The sequence below is a fragment of the Rhea pennata genome, chromosome 7 (genome assembly GCF_028389875.1).
Source record: "Rhea pennata isolate bPtePen1 chromosome 7, bPtePen1.pri, whole genome shotgun sequence".
Taxonomy (NCBI): domain Eukaryota; kingdom Metazoa; phylum Chordata; class Aves; order Rheiformes; family Rheidae; genus Rhea; species Rhea pennata.
The window spans coordinates 25,496,553-25,518,124 of record NC_084669.1 but is presented as its reverse complement, the minus strand read 5'-3'; the positions used below and the strand labels follow the sequence as shown (position 1 = coordinate 25,518,124).

General features: G+C 36.8%; 1 protein-coding gene across 2 annotated transcripts in view; it reads right to left on the bottom strand.

Moving 5' to 3' along the window:
• Positions 1–21,572, bottom strand: part of LRMDA (leucine rich melanocyte differentiation associated) — a 684,050-nt gene that overhangs the window by 107,031 nt on the left and 555,447 nt on the right. For both annotated transcript variants that reach the window (XM_062580504.1, XM_062580505.1), the window contains exon 6: positions 2,207–2,291. In XM_062580504.1, the coding sequence (XP_062436488.1) occupies positions 2,207–2,291 (85 nt within the window). The remainder of the gene's footprint in view (positions 1–2,206; positions 2,292–21,572) is intronic.

The following is a 21,572-nucleotide window of genomic DNA, read 5'->3' as shown; positions in this document are numbered from 1 at the left end:
AAGTATTTCATTCTTTTCTTGGAGATTTTTCTATTGATTCCAATTAATTTTTATGGGCTTGTGAACTTGGAGATTTTTCTTTGTATAAAAGAAGCTGAGTAAATAAACCCTGGCAGCAGGTTGTTCAAAGCTTTATTCACTACACTTGGAATTGTGGAAAGATTTCTTGATTATTTCCTTGTGAATAAATACATATGACTTATTGGAGCATATTAACAATGTCTCTTTTAGGGCCAATTTTACCCTCTTTCTGGATGACACTCTCTTCCCCATCCACTTTATATGCTAAATCATCAGGGAAAATTTCAGCGTATGTTTAGTATACAAAGCAGAATATTTTGGGGAAGAGTAAAGACAGAAATAATGAAGAAGGATGTGAACAGCTAAGGGTAAAAAGTCAACAGTTTGGGGAGTATCATTCTCCCTTTTCACAGTAAGAGAGCAGGCACCTTCAAACCCCAGTGAAGACAGTGGGACTTAGGATATCGTAAGATCCAGCTCTAACGAACAGCCATATGGGCACATGTGCTTAATGGCACGTAAAGCCACAGAACTGGTTCCTAGGAGGAGAAGTCTACCCATATTTCAGGCATGCAGCTTCTGATGCCTACAGCTACTGACTTCTCTCTGGTAAAATCAGATTCCAAAGTCAGCCACAAAGCCACACCACTATGAATTCGTTATCATATTCATATGATATTCATTATCATCTAAATAAACAAATCTGAAGATATCTAGCAGCTGGCTTATAATTTTTTGGTATGTATTTTTGTAGAACTTAGGCATTTACAACATTCTCTCACTCTGCTTGCTTTTCATACTAGATCCTAGCTATTTAATCCAACATCAGAACGCCAGTCTCAAAGCAAGCAAGCTTACCCGGAATTAGGGCCACAAGTCATACCTTGGGAATTTAGGGTTGGGGGTGTGAAAAGAAGGGCTTTGCTTGGGGTTATTTGTGTGTGCAGGGGGAGAATTCTAATCTCTGAACAGAGGCATATGCTCCAGTCCAAGATTTTGGTTCTGTCCTTTCTCTTTAAAAACTACTAGTTACTACATCACTTCAACGTCAGAATATAACGCATTATAGCATTTCAAGGACATCTGAGTTCCAGTAGAGCATACCAATTTGCACTGCGACTAGGATGTAGCTTGACATCCATTTGAGCCCTGGCACAACAATACTGATAAAGGCTGCAAACAATGAAAGTAAAAAATTGTCTTCCTCATCCTTTCCAGTCCAAATCACAGATCCTTATTCAGTTGCATTACCTGCCTGGTTCTTGCCATAGGTGTCTAGTAACCCATTCTACCTCAGCTTTCTGTAATGTTATGGTAGCTGAACATACCCTAAGATAACTTTGAAATCAAGTTACCACAAGTTTATAAATATAAATTTTTTTATATATATCCTACACATCCTATCTCTGCACAAATGATTCACATGATCTCAATTTGGAAAACAGTTGTAATATCAAAACCTCAAGGAATCAAATATGCAACATGGCAAACACAACTATTGTTGCTGTAGTTTTAAGCCGAAGAGTGCCACAAGATTTATAAAATTTCTCCCATTTGGAACAAAGGTGAAAGGGCTTGGAATGCTCCCTTCACAACTGCTCCAGTTTTCCACCTGCTTCCTGAACTTTGTGCTCCACAGGTATGCAGAAGGAATTCAGGAATTTGCCCAAGGTGCTTTTTAAGTTCTAAGGATTGGTGAAAAAGGAAATTGAATACTGATCCCTCTTTAATGCTGAAAAACAGAGAAAAATCCCTTTTTATTGCAATGAAAATGTGTTAACATTTCAAAATTATAGTCCTAAATTGTTAAATTGCCAAAAAGCTCTCTCTTTACAAATATTAGAAAGTTTACAAATTCTCCCAGAATTACCAATGCTGCATGTAATCATCTACTTAGCAATATTTAAGCACTTTAATCTCTATGCTTTTCTCACACACACACAAAAATATCACTGAACGTTATTATCCATAGATTTATTTGCTTTCCCAGTAGACTACTCTTAAATCCTATTTAATATGAGTTAAAATCTGTAGTCTTGACAGGTATGGTTTTCTCATCTAGTGCTTGAAAGGCACAGTGTTCTCTGTAAAGTGCCAATGCAGCAATAACTAATATAGAGAGAAGTCCTTACAGCAAAGCTTGCCACCTTGCAGCCGTTCACAGCAATAAAAAGTTAGTTTATACCTCTGTGATTGGTGAGATCCCTGGATCCCAAAGGCAGAGGGGTATAATGCAGCTCTGGCGAGATGGAGGCAGCATCACCGGAGGCCTGTGTGATAAAAACAAATATTATCAATACTGTAAGTGAAAGTCAGTGACTAAGCAAAGAGGATGCCCCTGTAAAGTGAGTTGTGTAACGTGTTTATGGATACACAGCATCACCAGTCATGGAAGAATATTGGTAACTGAAAGAAAACGAGCTTTATTGTTTTTGTTAAGGTTGCCTGCAATCCCTTAGAAGTAGTTTTGTACTCATAAAGAGTTTATACAATGGTATTAAGATACGGTCACTAAAAATATAGCCATACAGGTCACAACTTTAAAAATGACCATCTTTATCAGGAAATCTTTGGGCAATGTTAAAAACACTCCTCTTAGCGGAGCAGATCAATATTTACATGAAGTAAGGCTATGAGTCAGCACACAAAAAGGAAATGGAAAATGGAAAGCTGGAATACTTGATAGCTGGGAAAGCTACCATACTTGCCTTTGGGGAAAAAGAAAAAAAGAAAAAAGAAAAAAAAAATACTCGAGATTTTACTATTCCACTGTTCTGCAAGTTAAATGAAGGGCTTTCTCAAAACTCATAATGCCAATTATAATGCCTCTAATGTAAAAAAGTAGAAAAATATATAGATTTATTAATTGTAAAGCATTAAAAACTCACACAAATCATCTAATCCATTTAAGAAGTAAGTAGCAAGACGTCTTGCTCAGAATTCTTAACAGCAAAGGGCTACAGGGGAAAAAGGAAATCCAAATCTTTCCCTGTAAAAAAGAAAAATTTCAAGATCCTATGATTCTGTTTTAAAAAGAATAGACTGTGACACTTAAATCCATATTAAACTATACTTCATCCAGTTGAAGAAGGTTTTGTCTGAGGGAAAAAGCAATATAAACCAAGACAAGTGCCATTTACCATCTTGCTTTTTAGTTATAGAGTAGCAATGGTACACTGTTTGAAGGAGGTATTAAAATAAAGGATCTTGTTGATGAATATGAATCATCACAACAGTTTTTTAAGAGTTTATTTTACATTAGATGGATTGGTATCATGATAGTGACACATGCTGTTTCGGGCACTTAGTTTGCTTTGGAGTGTTTACAATCTACCTACTGCAATGTACTTAACAAAGTTGGGGGGGGGCTATTTGTTTTTTTAAAAGAGAAGACTCAAGTGTTCACTTCAAGAATCTGAAACTACCTATCCTAGCAGGAAAAAGAATTAAATGATAATTTCTAACAGAAAATGTAAAACAATTAACAAGAGGAAATACAAAGCTGAACTATTTCTTGAATCCAGTGATAGTTTATTAAAGAGAATCTAGAGAAAATAATTGCTATCTTCTACTGCAAGCTGCACCGCATGATACATTGGCTTACATGCTCAAAAGTCATCAAAGCAATTTGATTCAATCTCACTTCTTACTTTTGTAATTAATCATATCCTCAAGAGCTTTTTATTTTTTATTTTATTTTATTTTATTTTATTTCATTTTTTATCAAAACTAGATTTTCAAAGGTTGGTTTCAACATGGCCTTTCAATGTAAAATAGGGCTATAATGTTTTGGAGAAGAAAAGGTTTAAATACTAATTCAAAGTTATCAGACTAACCCTGAGAATAGTACCCAGTTAGAAATCCACGATAATGAAAAGCAGTTATAGTAACATTTTGTTAAAGTCTGTAACTTACCTACAAATCTTTTCTTTACCGTAGCTATTGGACTCTTGGATGATAATATATTAAAATATGAAAGGGTAAATGACTTAATGGATTAGTACTACTGATATTTTACTTTTGGAGATCAGCTTTCAATTTCTATGTCAGATAATATTTATAGTTTCCTCTGGTCCCCAGCAAAAATAATGGAAAATACATCATACAGCAAAACAGGCATATTAATACAGATAGATTTGCTGAAATACCAAGGATGCTACAGATCAGATCTGAGAAAATGTAGAAAATCCTGCCTCCACTGTCTCGCCAGTGGTAACAAAGCCTCCCTTCCAGGGAGGTAAAGCTACAGACACTGGTCTTTCAGTTGGGGCAAACAACCCTTTGATTTTAGTGTATCCTAACTTACAGCCTTATCTATCCTGGTCTACGAAGTACTGAAGCCCTTCCCTCTCATGGCTAACGTGAGCTGAGGGCTTCTAACATCCCAGAGGATTAGGTAGGTGCCTTATAGCAATATGACCTCTGAAACGCATGCCAAATATCAAGAAAAGGCATCTATTTACAACTGTCTGCTTTCTGTTTCAGACTGGGAGTTCTGGATATGACAAGAAAAAAATATCACTGTTTAACATAAGACTTTATTTGCTAAAGTCAGTCCAAAACCTGGAGGAAGAAGCAGTTGTCTACTATGCATTCTAGATGCATAGATCTGTCTATTCAAGTGTATTTAGTTGAGACTCTGATAATAGTGAAGGTTTCTCTTTGGTTCTTTTAATCTCAATTTAGACTGTTGACAGCTTGATGATAGCTTTTCCTAAAATTACTGGAAGAGACTTTGCCTTTTCAGCAAATACTACTGAGTGAGCAAAATTCAACAGCTTCTAAAAGGGATATTGGAGTGAAGGGGCAATTTAGCTTTATTTTTATTTTAGGAAAAGCAAGAACAAGAGGGTTTGTTTATTGATGTTTTGCTGCTGTTTTATGTACAATATATAATTCCCTGTCAGATATAGAATAGTTTTCATTACCTTTCTGCTAAGCATTCAAGTTAGGGCAGCTTTAATTCTATGGAAAATCATCTAGGGTTAGGATCGCTTTGCACAAACACCGGCTGGAATTCTGAATTAGGTTTTCAGAAAGCCTGCACACCTGCAGAAAGAAGGTAGTTTGTTTTCCCTGTCTCTTGGCTCTAAGATATTTTCCAGAAAGATTTGTATAGGCTGTATTGTTCTTAATATCCACAAGAATATTTTGACAGTGATAACAGCGCTGACATATCAATACATCGGTGACATTTGCATCAGAACTCCTAGCTGCAGTGAAAAGTAACTACAAATGCAAATAGCTTTGATGAAAGCCAGATTAAATAGGTAGTATCTTCAAGTTTTATAGGAACAGAGCACAGAATAGCTCAGTAAGAAAATTCCAACATCAGTATTATTACAGAAGCTTGTATTCTTGCAAGTGTTAGTCATCCAAACTTTGCAGGCATGTATTCAAAAAAAGTAGTAGTTCCCTCCAATAAAGTTATGCACATAGTTAAACATTTTGCTAAATTGGTGTCTGTATCTCTGACTCAAGTCTAACTTATGAGTTTTGACTGAATTAAAATTGTTGTATTTGATGCTAAATAGACAGCGTACCAGACTTTCAAACCATGTTCCTCAAAATTACACATACTGTAGACACTGAAGTAGGAAAGAAAGTTCTATATAAAAAACAAAACGCCCCCATAACTTTGAGTAATTTTAATTAAAGCAATGGCATTTCTTAGGAAATTTTACCTTCTGTTGAAGAGAAGATGTTGCTTGGTATTAGCCTATATTGGTTAGGTTTGATATTAGGCATATTGGCTACAGTGTAATACTGTGAACATACTGTTAATAGCTGATATTTTTGTGTCACATAGCCTGTATTTGAACCCTAGTTCTTCCCTACCTTCTCTCTTTCAATATTTACCCTTGATATGTTAGAGACCACCCTTATACCTGTGGCATGCCAAATATTCTTTATACACCTATACACATCAGTAACTGTTACAATCACTAATATAATATTTCTGACAAATTTTATGAGATAGGAAGAACAGCAGCATGCTGTTATCTTCCTGAGAAGGGTTCAATAGATATACAAAACACTTGCAAAAACATGTAGTAAGTAAAATTGTTTCAATAAACACACACACAAAAGGAGATTTCCTCAGGTGAATACACTTAATTCTAGAATATTTTCAGAGGGCAGAAATCTTAACTCAGTCAGACATTTTTTAGATATCATCCATAAAAGAGATGGTAGAATGCAGAAATGAGATGTGGTAGCTACAAATTTGTTGAACCAAGAACAACACCTCCACCCGAAGTAAGTTGTAAAAATGTCTAGAAGGTATAAATCTAACAAAATAGTTAAACACCTCAAAAGAGAAAAATTCCAAAATGAATCACAGTCATTCAGTTCATGCTGATTCCTTATGCCAAACATGTTCATCTTAAAATCAGGTGCTGTACACAGTGCAGGAAAGTCAGAAACGCTCCTCTATAACCTCACCAGCATGTATGTTTTTGTTTTCAGAAATAGTAAGTGGGGAGAAATCTATAGTTCATGGAAAAAGTGGGAGTTGATACGTATCTTGCTATATAAATAAAGTTCTCAATATCTCTTTATAGATATATGAGAAGAGAGATATTGAAATTAGAAAACACACATACGCAGGGTGCTAAACCTTACAAATACGTGAACTACACGTCACTGACATTTACCTGGCCACATGCAAAATTAAATAAATAACATACTTAGCAAAGATTTAGAAACATGCCATACCTTGATAAATACTGGAACTGATAGTTCATAGTAATAAAGCAGGTAGAAAAATAAAACAAAATAATTAAGAATATAGTATTTAATATGGAATTCAAGATATAGACTGAGGTTTCTCTTGCATATCTGTCTCCTTGGAAAGATTTTAAGCATTTGGGATCTCTCCTTTGCAATGTGTTTTTTCTGTAGTGCTGGACTGTCTCACATCTCCAGAAATTCAGAGTATGACTCATGTTCCTCAGGGAACTGATGAAGAAGCAAATTTCTTGGGGACAGCATGATATTCACTTTATAAGCCTGAACCACATTTATCAAGAATACTTGTGTTCTGTGACGTTGTTGTTTATTTTCATTCAACACAGTTTTAACACCCATCAAAGTCATTTAGTAAAAACACAGTGAAGTGACCCTAGCAATTTGGAAGCTCATTGCTTCTCATTTGACGAAATTAAATTCAAAACAAAAATGGAAAATAATGTTGTGACACTGCAGTGATGAGTCCAATTCATTAGATAAAAAATTCAGATATAGCAGGGAAATAGGACTAGTTTCCAGAAATTTTTAACATATCCACATGAAAATTACAATTAAGAATGACGGAAATCACTGCATTACCCCTTTAAACTATAAAACCGTATCTCCAAAAATGTGCAAGACTAACGGGACAATCTGTAGTATTACCAATTTAAGAGATCAACTCATATTTGCTTTTTAAAAACTTTTCCTTTTATTTAAATAAACAGTAATATCTTCTTGATAAGCTTATTCTGTCTAAAATGCACTCGCATCTGATACTTAAAATGAATTACCCTTGAACAGATATATGCCTATTATCATTTTAAGAAATGTCTGCATAAACATCTACTTAGTTTAAGGTTTCATTTTGGATCTCTTGGGCATATGTAACTTATTCAGGTGTCATATTGGCAACAGTCTTCAATAAATTGTATGTATTTTGAAATCTTGCTCATATACATAAGTGCAGTATGGTAGCAATTTGTTAAATCACTCCTTCGCAGCATTGGCTGCAGTAACACATCTTAAACCTACTAGTATATCAGACCGTCTAGAGTTGTTCACATTTGCAATACAACATACAGAAACTTTCCAGACTTGCTCATTAAGATTTTTTTTCAAAATCTTAGTGAATCAAAATTCAGCATTTACAGATCAAATTTATATATTCATCATGCATAGATACCGTGTAGTATGGAACATAGCCTGACTAATAACAGAAATAGACTTAAATTAATTCGTCACAAGCTGAATTCGTGACATGCTTGCAGAGAGTGTCAAAACACTGCTCTACAGGGACTGCTTCTTCCCAGAGATTTGCACAGCACCAAACACCATGGGGCTTTGGTTTCATTGTTAGACCTTGGAAGGCCTTGTGATACCAGGAAAAAATAAACTAGAGGAACACCAGTAGAGCAGGTCTGAAACCATCCCACCCACTCACGAAGAACCGTATTGAAGATTTGTACGCTGCCCGTAAACGCAAGGAACATCCAGAAGAGCAGGCAGCTCTGGCTCTCAGCCTGCCCTGGGCTGTAGGTCTCCCACAGCTCCGCCTGAGCTTGCGACCAGCGCCAACCCCCAGTTACGCCTCAGCAAAAGCAACAGGCGGCACGGCATGCCCACCTCCCAGAGCCCGCTGCCCTCGAGGGGATGGGATTTTCCCCTACCCCTACCCCACGCAAAACCTTAGTAACTGCAGGTCGGCAGCTGCCACTGCTAAGCTTCACAGATTACCGTCACCCTCACTGAGAGCGGAGTGGGAGCCGATGCGTCGTGTTATCACAACTTGCCTGATCACTACGGGCTTGCTGAGATGACCTACTCAACCTGCACAAAAATAGTGACTGACCTTATAATCTTCTAAACATTTGACCATAGCATTGAAAACAAACACCCCCCCCCTCCCCCGCAGGTGAGTATTATACGGCTGGTGGGAAGGAAGGGAAAGGGTACTGTCCACTTTTACCTCAGTCTCATGTCTTAACAACTGTGCTTCTCATTTTTTTGCTGAATGTTACAACATCTGAGTGACTATCTTTAATCAGCAGCCATTTATTAAAAAACAAAAACAGTAATTTAACCAGTCCCAATAACGAAGACAAATACAGTCTGATTAGTTTGAGTTAATCTGTCATTTCAATTTATTAGAAAAGTATCTCATTACAAGGAATTTACAAGTAAACTATGGGCAATCTTTTTTTTTTTTTTTTTTTTTTTTTTTTTTTTTTTGGTAATGATAAAGAGAATTCATAAGACAAGAAAGGAACTTAAGGGCAGGTATTGGTAGGATAAAGGATTTATTTGACTTTATGTTTCATCCTTCGTACAATCTAACTCTTGATAATTAGAAAAAAAGTCCCTGATACATCCTATTTTTAGTCCCTACTTTTAGTATGATATGAAAGTGAAAAAAAAAAATTTCAAGTACACAGGCACAAAGTAAAGCATGAATGGGGAGAGGGGGAAGAAAAAGAGAGAAAGAGGGAAAAAAAGTGACACACACGTAACGTTCAGAGGAAAACGAAGTCAGCCACACATTGGCAATTAGTTTTCAAGAGTTTTGAAACCTAGTTAAACTAAAGAAAAAGTGCATTTGCTTAATACCTGAATTCTACTATTCAAGGAATAAAAAAAGGTTTGCATGGTGTTAGAAAGGGCACATCCTGTTTAGTGTCAGGATATACACTGCCTGCATCCAAACGAACTTGTAGAGACCACTGGTACAAAAATACAAATGGTCTGTTATTTTTGGCAGCCACACTTGTTCTTTCAAATGCTTTCAACTGCTGAATGAAGCAAAGGGAGAACTGTATTCACATAAGCCAATCCTCTTTGAATTACAGTTTGAGAAATACCAAGACTTAAATGATTCTGCTTTGCAAATTAAATCTCTCTACTGGATTTTTCCCTTTTTTATTTCTAAGTGCTAGAATAAACATTTACCCAAGATTTATACCTACGTTAGCAAAAAATGCTGCAACTCATTTCTGACATCTTTTAATTTAATAAATAACATCACTGTTTCAGCTAGAAACTGTGACTTTGAACTTAGCAAACATTCCTTCTGGACATTTTACTAGGCAATTTTCGTATCTGATCTTATTAATGAAGTAGGCCAAATCACTGTAGTAATAGGAAGACAAGGAGAACAGCGATCTTATATTTTGGCTGGCCTTCCAGTTCTGACGACCTTTAACAAGAAAAGGCAAGAGAATTTTGCATATTTAACAGAAGTACTGGGGCTTAGCAAAATTCAAAGCATTTCAGAATGTATTTCCCTCTTTCTCACATACCAGAGATCACCACTTATCACTTGAATTTACTGTAACTTTTGGTTTTCACTTAACTTTAAATTGCAAGGATGAAAGCAAGGTACAACTGGATCAAAAATGTAAATGAACATAAGATAATTCTTATGCATTTAGGCTAAATTGAGTGTAATCGATATGTCTGGTGTGCAGCCAAATTCAACTATTGTGAAAAGCAACTAATGTATGGACATTATTTTTGGACTACTGAATGCCAGAAAATAATGAGCTGGCATTCAGCGTTGGTGAATCAGACCTTGAATTTTCATCTAAGAGCAGCTTTGAATTATTACTGGTGATAAGGTGTAAATGTGCAAGGGAATTTCATCCATGTTTCTCCCATGAATCATAAATGAGGGAAAAAATTACAGTCTAAATTGCACTTAAAAGGAATAAAGTCTTTTCATGTCATACATGATTTATCAAAATGATCTCATTTTAAGGGTACTGTGGTATATCTTGATTAATAACATTAGTAAGCATGATGAATGGCCTCTTTAATGGTAACACAGAATTTATTGGCAAAATCCCTACTTCTACCAAAAAGGGTGGGAAGTAAAATATACAACTGATAGTTACTTGCAGATACAGGCTTAAGTAAACTCTCTTCTAGGTAACTCGCATTTAAGGCTCTTTGGAAATTCTTAATTTGAGTTCACAGCTAGCAGTGGACAAACAATTTTTTGTCAAGTTCATTTTGAAAATGAATAACCAGTTCCACCTACTGTGGCAGCTCTGACCACGAAGAAAGTCACTCTGCAGGTCGCTGCAGAGCTAGCTCAACTTTGAATGTACTGTAAGAGGATGTAGTGTATTAAGGTCTTTCAAGAACATTGGCCCCATCTCCTCCTGACCTATTTCAATATCCTCTCCACATTTTGCTTTAATATCCTAAATGCTTCCCTCCTCCCGCTACTCCATCTTCCCCCTCCCCCCCCCCCTTTTTAAGCCTGCTCCAGCCTGCCCTAACTAATTTCCTTTGGGGCTGACAGATCAGAGGCCTTCCTACCACTGTTCCTTTTAGACCTGTGAAGCCCTCCTCGTAATCCTGCTGCTTGTCCACAATTAATCTTCCCAGTTGCCACATTATTAACACTACCACCCACAGACAGAGGATGCCTGAGCACGGCTGGACACTAGCTCCCCACCACAGCATCAAAGTTGTCAATCACACACTAGTCAGAAAGTTGCCTGCTGTCAACATCAGAGGTTTTCATCCTCTCCTACCCGCTGATCAAACATTTTTCCTCAGAAGATTAATTCAAAGACCCCACCTATTTCCTCCCATATCCTCTTTCCCTTTTAGGTTTACTCAATGATCCATCTTCTGTATGGAAAAGGAAGCAGTGTATAATAGAAATCCTTTCAAAACAAAAGTTCAGCAAAACTAAATTTAAATCCCAGCTGTTATCAACTCCCCCCACCCCGCACAAGTTAAACACCTTAAAGAGCTTGGATTAGGCCTGCTCACAAATGCCTTTCCTTGATCAAAGGCTCCAAGACTTTACACAAATATGGCAATTTTTACATAAGGCAATGACTGCATCTAAGGAGCCTGAATTGATTTGTTCTACTGTAACGTACAGCATACAAAAACACCCATTAGTTTCTCTGACTTCCAAGACCACTCTTTTTCAACTTGTAACACTCAAAGTCAAGTGTTTTAGCATCTCGTTAGCGCTATTTTTTTGACGTACAAAAATAACCTATCTATTGTATGACATTTGCCTTTTAGCGGCTTTTTAAAAAATCATATCTTAGCTACACACATTCAGGAGCAGGAAACGGCAGGAGATTCTGCTCCTCACTTCAGCGTCACGAGTGGAAGGAAAGCAGCTCCAGAATTACCACCTCCTCCCTAATCATAGCCCAGACTCTAATATTTTCCTTTGGGACAAGTTGAACCTTACCCCTCAAGCGGCTCAGTATCTTTCATTATGACAGACGATAAAACCTGCCCCTAACGGAGCACTGCTTTTACAAATTCTAGTAACAACAGGGAATGAAAGGAGTACCCGTTAATATAATCCAACAAGCAGCCTATTCACTGTAAAACTTAATGCTACATTTTAAAATGACAGTAAGTCCATTTAAAACCAACCTACAAAACAAATTCGTAGTTGCTACACCATACTCATCCCTAAGAGATTTTGGAATATATATTTTTTTCCTTTCAGAGTGCTATTAATGAAAATGAGGAAATCACAATGACAAATGACCTCTAAAAGTATAAAACAATAACGGAAAGTCTGCTGCCCTCTTCCAAGTTTGGGAAAGTAAGCCCAAGCAAGAAACATATCTTTTATCTTACATTTCTTTACCAGGATTGCTTCTGGGAGCACATGTAACTTTCTCTTCATTTATGGTATGCACAGACATACATCAGGAGGATTTAATGGGTGCATATCCAGTGTAATAAAGTGAAAGGAAAACCCTGATAAAACCTGCCATACCCGAAACTGAAAACTCTGCAAGTCTTGCCAGAGACTTCTAAATCGTCACAGACAACCATTCTTTGAGATGTCTTGTAAAGAGAACCACAAACGAACCTCCGCGTGAGCAGACACTACCTTTTTTCTAAGGCCGTGAGTTGCTACCTCGCCATTGCCCCAAAAGTGCCGTTTCTTGCCTTTCATTCATTGCACAACTGCTCTGAAGGACCGAAAGAACAATACTGAGTTCTTTAATACCATAGCTTCAACAGAAGGTGCAAAAACACAGGCAAGTTACTTTTGCGGAGAGAAATATAACAACATTGTATTAGATTCCAAGTTTCCTTCAGTCATTCTCTGCAATACTTTTCAACAAATACCACAGCTACAAGAAAGCATTATTCCCTTAAATTCTCATGTCTAATTCCTACCGCGTAAGAGAAGACTTTTTTGCAACTTCTTTCAAATGGAGGAGTAATCTGAAATATTCTATATTCCACAGGTTACTGCATATTCTAAAGTATGTTATTGGAGCATACAAATTCACTGTAAAGCACTTCCACAATAATTTTACATGAATGAAGCCAGTTCAAAATACACTATTCTGCATATTCCTTTGTACCATACATCAATAATCAAACTGGTCTGAACAAACAGAAAAGGCATCCAAAACAAGACAGCCACAATCCACTTTCACTTACAAGATGAAAAATACCTTTATCCTTCAGCAGTCTCTGAACTGGCGTAAATCTGAGATTTATGCGGTGATATAGCAGTTCTTAATAGTATACAGACTACGTATAAACACAGATACAGAACGCAAATGCTCATTACATAAAACAGGGTGATACGTTTATTTTCATACAGCTTCACCCTGTTGCAAAAATTCATTGTTAGCTGCACTAAGATGGACTCTTACCCAGTTTGATTTGAGTTTATGGAGAGCAAATTCACCTGAACAATATGCCATGCATATCCTACATTTTGAAATAGAGAAGATTCAAAACCTCCTTACTTGTTTTGCTAAGATGATGGCCACAGATTCCTCAAAAGTCAAGACATAAACAGTAAATTGTTTTTTCTCGTAGAAACCTCCGAGACCATTCAACGAATTGAGAGTCCATAACGTAATCTCATCACTTGAGAACATACTTAGTTTATGACAACCAGAGGAATAGCACAGTGTATATTTTTCACTGACCAAGTATAATTGTTTGCAATGCTAAGCGTTTATTTGCATTTTCATTCTGCTGTCCCTTGCTTTTTTCTTTTTTCTTTTTTTTTTTTTTTTTTTTGAAGTATGGACAATGAGGCAAAAATGAAACCTAGACCCTAAAAATTGTAGGATCACAGTATCTTAATAACTATTGTTGAACTACACTGATCTTCTTGCTTAATAGACACGGGACTTACGAAATTGGAAGGTTAGAAATGCTTTTAAGGGATCTTCATTCTGTCATGTGGGAAAAACACTGAATTGCAGCTAGAATCTCTTGTCACACTACCTGGTCAGCAGAAGGGGGTGCTGTAGTGTAATCTATTTAAAATGCAAATAGAGTAACTTTTGTAACAGCAGATTAAAACTAGCATTTTATTCGCTCAGCATACGCATAGCATACTGAATGCTGGAATCAGACTTGTCACTGCACACCACAGGTTATTAATAGAGCTCAAAATGGTGTTGCTAAATGTGCAAGTTAAAAAAGCAAATAAACAAAAATAGTTTTATCTGTGGTATTTTTTCTCTGGGAGAATTCAGCAAGGGCTGCCTTACACTGCACATTTGTTTATCCAAGATCACTGAGGCTCAGGGCTTTTTATTATTATTACTCTTTTTGTGTGTGTGTATTTGATTGACAGCCACTTATCGCAGCCAGAAGTTCTTCTGGGATATGTGATCCATAAAATAAACATTCTAGAGAAAAAAAAAAAAACAGTTATTTTCAACCTGGACAAATAAATATACTAAACAAGACACACAGGAAAGAGTCTTTGGAACACAACCAGTACTTTAATAGGCCTTTCTGGATTCTTGTGAACAACCAGCCCATGAGAAAACACAAAGTCAAAGGCTTCAGCAGAACCAAATCAACACATTGTGCTACGACTTTACACTTCATTTTCCTACAGTGTCAGGTGGTAGGTTGGCAAGTGGGTTTCCCCTCTATATTCAAGCCAGTTCCTGTTTTCTTCATCTTGATCTCTCAGAGATTCATCAAAAATGCGATTTAATTACATCTCCTCCTCCCCCTCCCTCCAAAAAAAAGAGTGTAAACATGACTCCTTTTTATCTTCTGATACATCTGGACAAGTAGACAATGTGCTAAAACAAAATAAATCTGCCCTGACAGTCACATCAAAGGGTTCAGCTAGGGGCTTGCAGCTACTTAAGGCACAGGAATGTTGTTGCTAAGCATCGCTCTACAACCTATCAGTCCCTTAAAGAAGAGCTTTTTTCTTTCAGAGGGAGATGAGGAAAGCTGGAGAGTGGGAACCAGACTGCAAAGGGAGATTGGGGATTTTGGAGGATTTTGAAGCTTAAAGTGAATTGTGCAAAGAAAAGGGGTTTTGTTTTGTTTTGTTTTGCCTCTTGACATACTGTCTACACTGGGGGGAATAGGGGTAGTAGGGAAAGAAGAGGGTAAAACTTAAAGATGAACCATCTTCTGAATTTTCCCCTCGAATAAAAACAGGCAAAGTCTTTTATACCCTCTTTCAAATCTCTGTACTTACAGTAATTTCAAAAGAGAAAGACTGTGACCAAAAGCAATAGGGCTGAGATACAAATCCTGCTTAAAATATACTGCAAAACGCATCCCGCAACCTGCTTCTCAATCAAACATCTGATAGATACGTGCACAAGCCTCAATACGTGAAACTACCTCTAATATCCATATCCAACCAGCATGAACAGACAGGGAACTTCTGATACATATGCATACAACACAATTTGATGCTCTATTTACTAGTAAAAACTATACCCTTTAGGGAGAAGTCTTCATTGAAATCATCTGTCCTCAGCACTCTACCTTGCAGGACTTGATTCTTACACACGCTTAGTGCTTAGAACTCCAAATGATGCCAAAGGAAGCTAAAAGTATGCTAAACTCAGGTCTTAGAACTAAATTAATAATAAACCCAGCAGTGACAAAATGGACAGCAATAATCTGAATTATAGTCTCCTCTTTATAGGTGTAGGAACATATTTAAGGCAGATAGACTATCCAGCCTGAGAAGTGTGGAACAATTCCATCTTTAATCTTCCATTCACAAAAATAATGGGTGTTACTACAAAGCTTAATTACACCCAAAATGAGCTAAGAAAATCAGAAGGTTGTTTACAGCACCACTGAGAGGTGAATGAACTTTGATCACACATCTATGTCTTTTAAAAACATTCTAAAGGTTAAAAAAATCCTCTTCCCCTTTTATGAATTAAACAAGGAAAATGTGAAATGGCTTCATTCTACATGCAGGGTAACTATCAAGAACATGAACAATTACTGAGCCTGTGATATTGCATGAATAAATAACACTTAGCATTATCTTCAGCACTATCATATTTATTAAACAGTGACTGAGGGCAGCAGTAACCATTTTTATTGTCCCATATAGCTCTTATTTTCTAATTAAACAGAAGGTTATTTCCACTGCCAATGCAGCCATTTATCTTATTTGAGTGTTACATAATATTTTTTGCCAGCCAAGCCTGACTGTGAAGTGTTCTGTGTGGTGAACTGTGGCCCAACTTGCTTTCCTGTTTGGTAATCACAGAAATGGGCCATTTTGTGCTGTGTTAATAAATAAACTTTTTGCAATTTCTCCTAAAACATGATAAAGCTTATACTTTGTCCTACCCTCTAGCTTCAATACAAGGGCAATGAGCTGTATTATTAAAGATATAGGTCAAGCAAACCTGATGATTTCAATCCTGTGGGGTGCTTTAGGAACTGTTGTCATATTACTGAGATCATTCTGCTGTTCCTAATTATTCCTCTTGGTTGCTTCACATTTCAAGTGATTTCTCTCACACTTATGTCAAAATTTATAAGCTGCTCTGTGTAACAACACTACATTATTTCCTCACTTGTTATGGTAATATAGGACAGAAACTAGGAGAATGCTTTAATCTAGCTGACAAGGATAATGTAGTCTAGAAATGTAATAAACTTTGTATTTTACCACAGAGTTGTTTTTTTCCTACCATGAAACATTTCATATAGATAGACATCTTAGAGAAACTAATTGCTACAATAACTTGAATATCCTCTTATCTGAGTTGCAGAAAAAAATGTACCGACATTAAAGGGTTCACGCCAACAGCTTGGGCATTCTCCTTATTCCCGTAATTGCTATTGTGCAACATTCTGTTGACTGCACTGAAAAACTACTTACTGCAGAAGTAAACCTATTTCCCTGAAATCTGCGCATTGCACAAACAATGCAAAAACATTTCTAATTATCAGAAGGCGAGATTTTAACAGCACTGTAACATATCTTGGACTGACTGGCACAGAATTTTATTTGTGCTAAGTAGCCTGAGACTGGCCAAATATAAAATCACGTTCTTCATGTTCTGCAGTGCCTTTTGAAGCATGTTAGAATTTTAAGGAAAGCTGCCAGTGGAAAAGGTACTGTAATGCTAGGTTTAAATTTTAAAGCCAGTGAAGGTATGGCTTGCTGTGTGGGCTAAAATACAGAGTCATGATTTCCTTCAGAACACACCAGAGGGTACAAAATGATACAAATATATACATATATACACACACACACCACACACATACACACACACCTACAGTAAGAAAATGTTATATCAGTAACTCAAATATGACATCCATCCTGGTATTTCTCGGGATAGTTTTGAGAGTAAGTCCACTGCACCAAAGCAGTAAGGCAAGACAATAGGAATAAGAGCACTGGTCTAAGATGGCATCCTTTAAATAGATTTTCCAGATACATGAGAACCAGTACTTGATTGAATATGCTCATAGGAATCAGAAGGTAGGTAGAGATGAAGCTAGCTTTGGTCTGGGGAGAGTCACCAATAAAAGAAAGGTAGAAGGAAGAAAGAACGAGACCAGTTTCCTGGTTTCCTTCCTCTCTGTTCCTACTTCTACCTCCCTGTACAGAGGTGATGGCCTGACTGAAGACAGAATTTGCAAGGTATTGGGGGGTGGGGGAAGGCATCAAGAGGCAAGAAAAAAAATTTTTTTTGTCATCTAGTTTCATATCTGAATCCCAATTAGAAGAATGGGACTTCTTGTCCTGTCCTGACAGTTGGCAGGGTGAACTGTTCATGTGTTTATAAAGTGAGATTTCCCCATTCTGTGATGCTGCTTTTTCTTGCCCAGACAGAAGGCCCAGCATGTGTGCAAGACACACTTTGCCTCTTCCTTTTGACTTTCTAGCTACCACCTGTCAATGTGTAAAACCTTCCTGAAAGCTGATGATTTTAAAAGACCATCTATGTTCAGATTCGTTTCTGCAGTTGATAGCCAAAAGAAGACAACGTCACAGCTAATTTTAAAGCTGAGCTGTCATGGAAAGAGCATTTAGGCCTTATGACTTATATCACATAATGTAATACAAATACAGGAACTTGGGGGATATAAATCATGTCGTTAGGCATTATATCATTAATTTGTGAAGCACCTGCTTAGAAAATAGAAAACAAAAGCCAGTGGGAGTGATTAACCACAGGAACAGGAAGAAATTTTAGGATCTTTCCAAATTATGCATGAGAGTTAACAAACTCGGATGTAAAAACATTAAACTACAGTGCCATAAGAACAGTATCACATCAGTATATTTACCTAGTTTTTAGTGAATCAAAATAATCTAAAAGCAATGGAAGACACTAGACAGCATCTAAGGAGGAGAGGGGGAAGTCAAAAATAGCTATAAAAATATAATAATACAAATTGTGAAAAACAAACAAAAAAAAATAGAAAAGCAAACCTGGAATATACCAAAAACGCTGAGGTAGGATTAATGTTTTAGGATTTCAGTTTTCTTTAATTCTATCTAAAATACAGAAATGGCATACTCCATAGTGTAGAGTTATCCGTTTTGCTTTATGGCTTCTTCTTCATATTTTGTTTCAGAAATGCATAATGAGAGAGAGGTGAACATCATGACCTAATTAACCTAGGTCATTTTTATAACTACTTTTCTTGAACTGATTAATTTAATAATTAACTCAATTTTTAATTTGATTGGGAAGATACTTTCATCTTGCGTGAGAGGAGAGAATAAATAACAGAAGAATTGTTTTATTTCAGAAGTCCCTTCACAAGCTGCCTGTGTGGCTTTTTGGAGTTCAAAATGGAGGATGAGGTTCCCAAAAAACAGCTTAGGACTGTGGCTATGTAAGTAAGTGAGAACTTTTTGTCTTCTAAGGAGATGGATTCAAAAAATACAGTCCTAAAAATAGACTGGGTTCTGCCAGTCCCCTCTTGAGAGGCTTTCCATATTCTTACTGAAGAAATGTTTTAATTAGTGATCCCTAACCTCAAAATGCAGAAAGAAATCACTTGACAGCATCTATCTCTAAACTCTAGAAACTGTTCCCCTCAGCAGTGTTTTGCTTATCTTCAGGAGATGCTACAATTTGGGGATGAGGACAGGTTTTTTTGTAAAGCAGATAGAGCAACTATTCTTTCAGAAGATTTTTGTTTTGTTTTGTTCAGCTGTTACTATGGTTACTTACAGATTTATATGTACTGAGCCCTTCCAATCTTGGCTAAAAAAACTGCCATCTATACAAAGTCCATCACAATTCTAGGAAATCTGTTCCAGCAAATATAATTAGCTTTGCCATTAACATTCTCCCCCCCCCCCCCCCCAATCTAAGTGTGTAAGCTTCACTTACAGCAGTTGGCTCTTTTCATATCCACTGTCCATTAGATGGAAGATCTAAATCTTATTCCACATATTGCTATTTACTGGGATGATTACATACTGTGACCAAATCTCCTCTTCCCATCCCCTTGGTTACCCATGACAGACAATTTCCTGGAATTTCTCACCAAAAGGCACATTATCTAGTCTTCTAATCATTTACATTTCCCCCCCCCCCCCGCCTCAGTTCCCTCTTCAGTTCCCCAGCACCACTCCAGAACCACGGGGCTCTCCAAAACTGAACATGCTATTCTAGCAGTGGCTGTACACTGAATTCCCCCCCCCCCCCCCCCCATACTTGATACCCTAAAGGACTGTTCAGATGTGTGTACTGGGAGAGCATATTCAGCTGACCACGACTCTTCTTCAGTCATTGATTTCTTAAACAGAACTCTTATTTTTTCTAAATCTAGACTGGTATTCTTAGCTTGCAAATGCAAGATTTTCATTTGGCTTTGTAAAAATGCATGCTACCTGCCTGCACCCAGTCTGACTTGTGCTTTCTCATTATTTACAGGTTTTCCAATTAAGAGGAAAAAAAAGCTGCTAACTCTATCACTAATGATTTTATGTTTTCTTTCAGATCATTAATAAAAAGGTTACACAGCACAGGGCAAAGAACTGAGCTCCATAAAAGCATGTCTACTTTATCAACGTAAAACCTGTTACGTGGTATTTAATTCATTGAACATATGCCATATTGATTTTGTACTATTCTTGCTTCTTAATCAAAAAATGTATACAATATTTGCTTAATTGTATTACAAAAACAAATGAAAGTCATTGTTATTATTTTACCAGTATTGAAGCCTACAGCTTGCACTGACAAAAGAGGATGGACTAAAGGAACAAGAGGTTCTTTTCGATTCTCATCTATCCTTCCTTTTGTTAACCAGCAGTTGAATCAGCCACTTGCCAATAAGATGACACTTGTGGAAAAAAGCATACGCATTTTACAGAATACAGCGAATGCCTCATGAATTGCAAGTTGGAGGTATCCTCATACATAGAAAGAAGTCTGAAAATTATGGAAAGAAGTAACATTGCCTAAACTAGGGAGCAGGGGAATAGGGAAAGGATGTTTCCCTTTTCCTACCCTGAATATACAAAACTAGGTGGAAGCAGTACTGATATCCCAAGCAGAACGACTCAGTTAGAATGACTTCAGACAAAGGAAATAGCAGAATAGCATAGCAGAACCTGAGACTGTCCTTATGGAAAAAGTTTGCTCTGCACTGTCCATAAGAGCAGATGTCAAATTCTGACCACTTTCTTCCATTTTGACAAGTGTTTCAAGGTTGTACGTCAAATACAAGTGTCCTACATAGCGAAAAATCATACCATGGCTATGCCATCCCCTGGCATAAATAGTTTGTATGTAGGAGGACGAATTTCAGTTCTTCAAGCTGTCTCTCTACGAATTTCCAAAGTTTCGTTTCAATGCTTTAAATTTGATTTGTTTTGATTTTGTTTTAATTGGTAAATATACAAGTGAAAGATGGTGGTAAATGTAGAAAATCTAACATTTAGGTCTACTTGGTAGAACACCGAGTTAGTTGTTCTATAACCACAAATTCTCAGACAACCTAGTAAAACTAAATGAACAGAGCCCGCTTTCATATCTCTGACTCCTCTGCTCCAGCTAACCCACTTCATGCGTACAACAGAAATAAATATCACGGCAAATATCTCTAGACATTCAGATTTAACTGAAAGATTTATTTCCAGCTACACTAATTCTGCAACTTTTGCAAGAAATGCTTAAAAAGATCCCTTACTACATCATGTTGCTCCAGCATTGGACTCTGCTCTCTCAGCACCTACCTCCTGGCATGGCATTTTTTCTTATTATATCTATAGGCTGCATAAAGTATCAAAGTTAGAAAGAAAATGACATATTTTGACTATTCATGTCAGAACTCATTTTCTGTTACTCATACCTTTAGATTAAAACATTAAAAACAGACTGATGCATTAAATGCTTTAGACTTCGCAACACAGTCGCTCAATCAGAATTTTTTAAAAAGCTTAAACTCCTCAGTTCCTCAAAGTACAAATACAACTACTGCATCTGGTTTTCACTTATTTTCTCTCATTGAGGTACCTTTGTGCTAAAGGACACATTTTTTTTTGTCATTAAATCTGGCACTTCAGATACAATATGATTTTATTACTCAGA